The sequence below is a fragment of the Nothoprocta perdicaria genome, unplaced genomic scaffold, assembly GCF_003342845.1.
Source record: "Nothoprocta perdicaria isolate Ctin4 unplaced genomic scaffold, notPer1 scaffold_34, whole genome shotgun sequence".
Classification (NCBI taxonomy): domain Eukaryota; kingdom Metazoa; phylum Chordata; class Aves; order Tinamiformes; family Tinamidae; genus Nothoprocta; species Nothoprocta perdicaria.
The window spans coordinates 1,186,535-1,189,372 of record NW_020455577.1 but is presented as its reverse complement, the minus strand read 5'-3'; the positions used below and the strand labels follow the sequence as shown (position 1 = coordinate 1,189,372).

Sequence of the window (2,838 nt, the reverse complement as noted above, 5' to 3'; positions counted from 1 at the left end):
AGCACAGGCTTGCACCAAGCACTTTCCATTGGCTCTCGTTGGGGTGTTCCCCATCCCGACGCCCTTTCCTTCCCYGCGCGGTCCCGTCGCCTCATGGCTCCCCATCCATGTGCTCTCGCCGRGGCCGTGGAGGAGGACCAGGATCCACATCCTGCAGCTGGAGGCGGCTGCAGAGCCAGCCTCGTGGGGAGCCCCACGTCCCTCCTCCTCCTCATGCAGGACTGAAGCTCCAGGAGACCCAGCCCCGTCGCCTCTAACCCTCCCTTCATCCTTATCCTACAGCACTGGGCACGAGTGCCCAGCCAGGCCCTGTGCAGTGCAGGGGACACGGACACGCTCCTTCCGACCTGCGCCAGCACCCTCCATGGGGATACACCACCGCTCGCAGCATTTTCCCAAGGGAAAATCCCATGCGAAGCGCCCTGTCTGCCGGCTCCCCGCAGGCACAGCCCTTGGCTGCGTCGGGAGCGAGAACCTGGCGCATCCCTCGTTACCGCTGTGYCCGGAGCGGCCGCGGTTACATAAGGAGCATCCGCGGCAGCCGATGCCCGCGCGAGGAGCCGCACGTGGACAGGAGYGGGGACAGGAGCATCGCGGTGAGGCCGAGCTCCCGCAATGTGCCCTAGGGATAACGATCCAAGGGGAGCTGGGGAAAACTGCGGCCGCTCCGCGTTGCTCCAGGCCTGCGGGAGCTTCCTGCTGGAAGAGATAACCCCAAACCGCAGCCACCTGCCAGCACGGGAATGGAAGCGGGCTCGGAGCGCCCCGGCCGGGAGCCCTTCCCGCGGTTAAACATTCACCCGGACAGCCAGAGWGCGGCAGAGGAGGGAAGCGGCTCCCAGGGGCCCTGCTGGAAACAATGTCCGTGCGCTTCGAGGGGAAAAACAACCAAAACGCCAAAACCTATTTTTATATTTTCCTGTGCTGTTTAAAGAAGGAAAAAAAAAAAAAAAAGCCCATTCTGTAGCTCAGGAAACGCCCACATCCTCCTGCCTGCGCAGGGAGGAGGCAGCAGCTGGATTTTTCCAGGGAGCAAGAAGCAACAGGCCGCCTGGAAAGTCGTTTTGCGTCGGTACCGACTCCGGCTGGCGTGGGCCGCGGGCCGGGCRGGCGGCGGGGCCGCGGCGGCCGCCTGATCCCGGCCACAATCGGCGGCATTCAGGGAGCCGCGGCTGCCAGCGCCCGCTCAGCGCCCGCGCTGCCAACAAGCGCCGCTTTATGAATCGCCCGGCCCGGCGACGCCGCGCACACGGGGCCCTCTGTGCGGGCGCGGGGGCAGCGCCGGACACCCCCCGGCAGCGCCGCCCGCCGCCGCGTTCGGCTCGGTTTTCACRCACCAAATAACGCGGCTCGGGTTCATCCTCGCGGAGCCGGGCGGCGCCTCAAAGCGGAGCTGGCGGCGCGGGCGCGTTTCCACACGGGCCTCCTGGCTCCGCTCCACGGCGCCGCCGCCTCCGGCCGCCTCCCGGCCGCTGACCCCAGCCCGCGCCCGGCCGGACACGCCGCTTTCTGCTTAAAAAGGCAAAGATTCCCGCGCGGAGCGGCACATCCCAGAGGCCGCGCCGCTCCCACCCCCACGCAAACCAGTTTGTTTAAAGGAGGAAGACAGCAAATTCCTATTTCCCTGTGTTTACTTGGAGATGGCCGGAGAGGAATGAAGGCTGCGGGTGCCTCGAGCGCCCGGGCGCAGCTGGGGCCCGCGGGCGTCCCTGTGCCCGGGCAGTGGCCATGGGGCGAGCGCTTGCCATGGGGCCGTGGGGCTCGGCGTGGCCGCTGCCAAACGCTCCCTCGAGCCACGCGGAGCCAGTCCCTGGGATAGAGGCCGAGCTCCCGCTGCCCTGCCAGGCACCCCGTGCGCCCGGAGGCAGCCCGGCGTTGGCACCGTCTCAGAGGGGACAGCCCAGAGCCCCGCGGTGCCACCCGGGCCGCTCCGCGCGCCGCCAGCACTTGCTGCTGCCCACGGGCAGCCGGGCTCGCCGGGACGCACCTCCCGCCTCCCACGCTGCCTTCCAGGGGCATCGCGGGGCCCCGGCGCGGTCCTGAGCTCACCCACCTGGGAACACCCTGCGGGACAGGCCAGAGGCGGGCAGGGAATGGGGACCAAACAACCATGGGGGGACTCCGTTTGCCCGCACCGAGAGCTCCCCGAAACTGCCCAGGCAGCGTGGCCCAGCCCAGGCCCCAGAGCTGGCCCACACTGTGCCATGCCTGGAGCGGGCGCAGGGGGACAAGAGCCCCTGCCCCACGCGTGGGGTGCCTTGCGCTGGCCGTCTGTGTGGGGACAGGCTGCGGGCAGGCGGCTCCCTGTGCCACCTGCGCCTGTGTCACCTGCCCGGAGCGGCGAGCGGCGCCGCCCGGGCCACGCGGGGAGCGGCGGGAGCCGCGTCCCTGGGGGAAGGCGGGGACGGGGATGCGGGGGATGCGGGGGATGCCCGCGCCGAGGGACGCGCAGGTGGGAGCCCTGCGCGGGCGGCCGGGGATGCGCGCGGGCCCCGCAGGGAAGGGGAGCGGGAGCCGCGGGCGCGCTCCGGATCCGCAGGGAAGGGGAGCGGGAGCCGCGGGCGCGCTCCGGATCCCGGAGGGAGGCGCGGGAAGGAGCAGGCGCGGGGGCTGCAGCCGGGCACGGGGGCGCGGGGAGCGGCGCTCACCGAAGTACACGGTCTTGTCGCACTTGGGGCACTTGGATGCCATGGCGGCGGTGCCGGGAGCGGAGCAGGGAGCCGGGAGCGCGGAGCGGAGCCGAGAGCGGAGCGGAGCGGGGCGCGCAGCCCAAGCAGAGCCCGCTCGCCCGCCCCGCCCCTTGGCCGCGCTCCGCGGGGCGGGGCCGGCGGAGCCGCC

At 71.1% G+C, this 2,838-nt stretch overlaps 1 protein-coding gene across 1 annotated transcript in view; it reads right to left on the bottom strand.

Moving 5' to 3' along the window:
• The window catches only part of CRIP2 (cysteine rich protein 2), a 6,236-nt gene extending 3,515 nt beyond the window's left edge, over nucleotides 1-2,721 (bottom strand). Inside the window, exon 1 of the mRNA XM_026043823.1 lies at nucleotides 2,649-2,721. Coding sequence (XP_025899608.1) covers nucleotides 2,649-2,691 — 43 coding nt within the window. The 5' untranslated portion in view covers nucleotides 2,692-2,721. The remainder of the gene's footprint in view (nucleotides 1-2,648) is intronic.
• Between the last annotated feature and the right edge of the window lie 117 nt (nucleotides 2,722-2,838).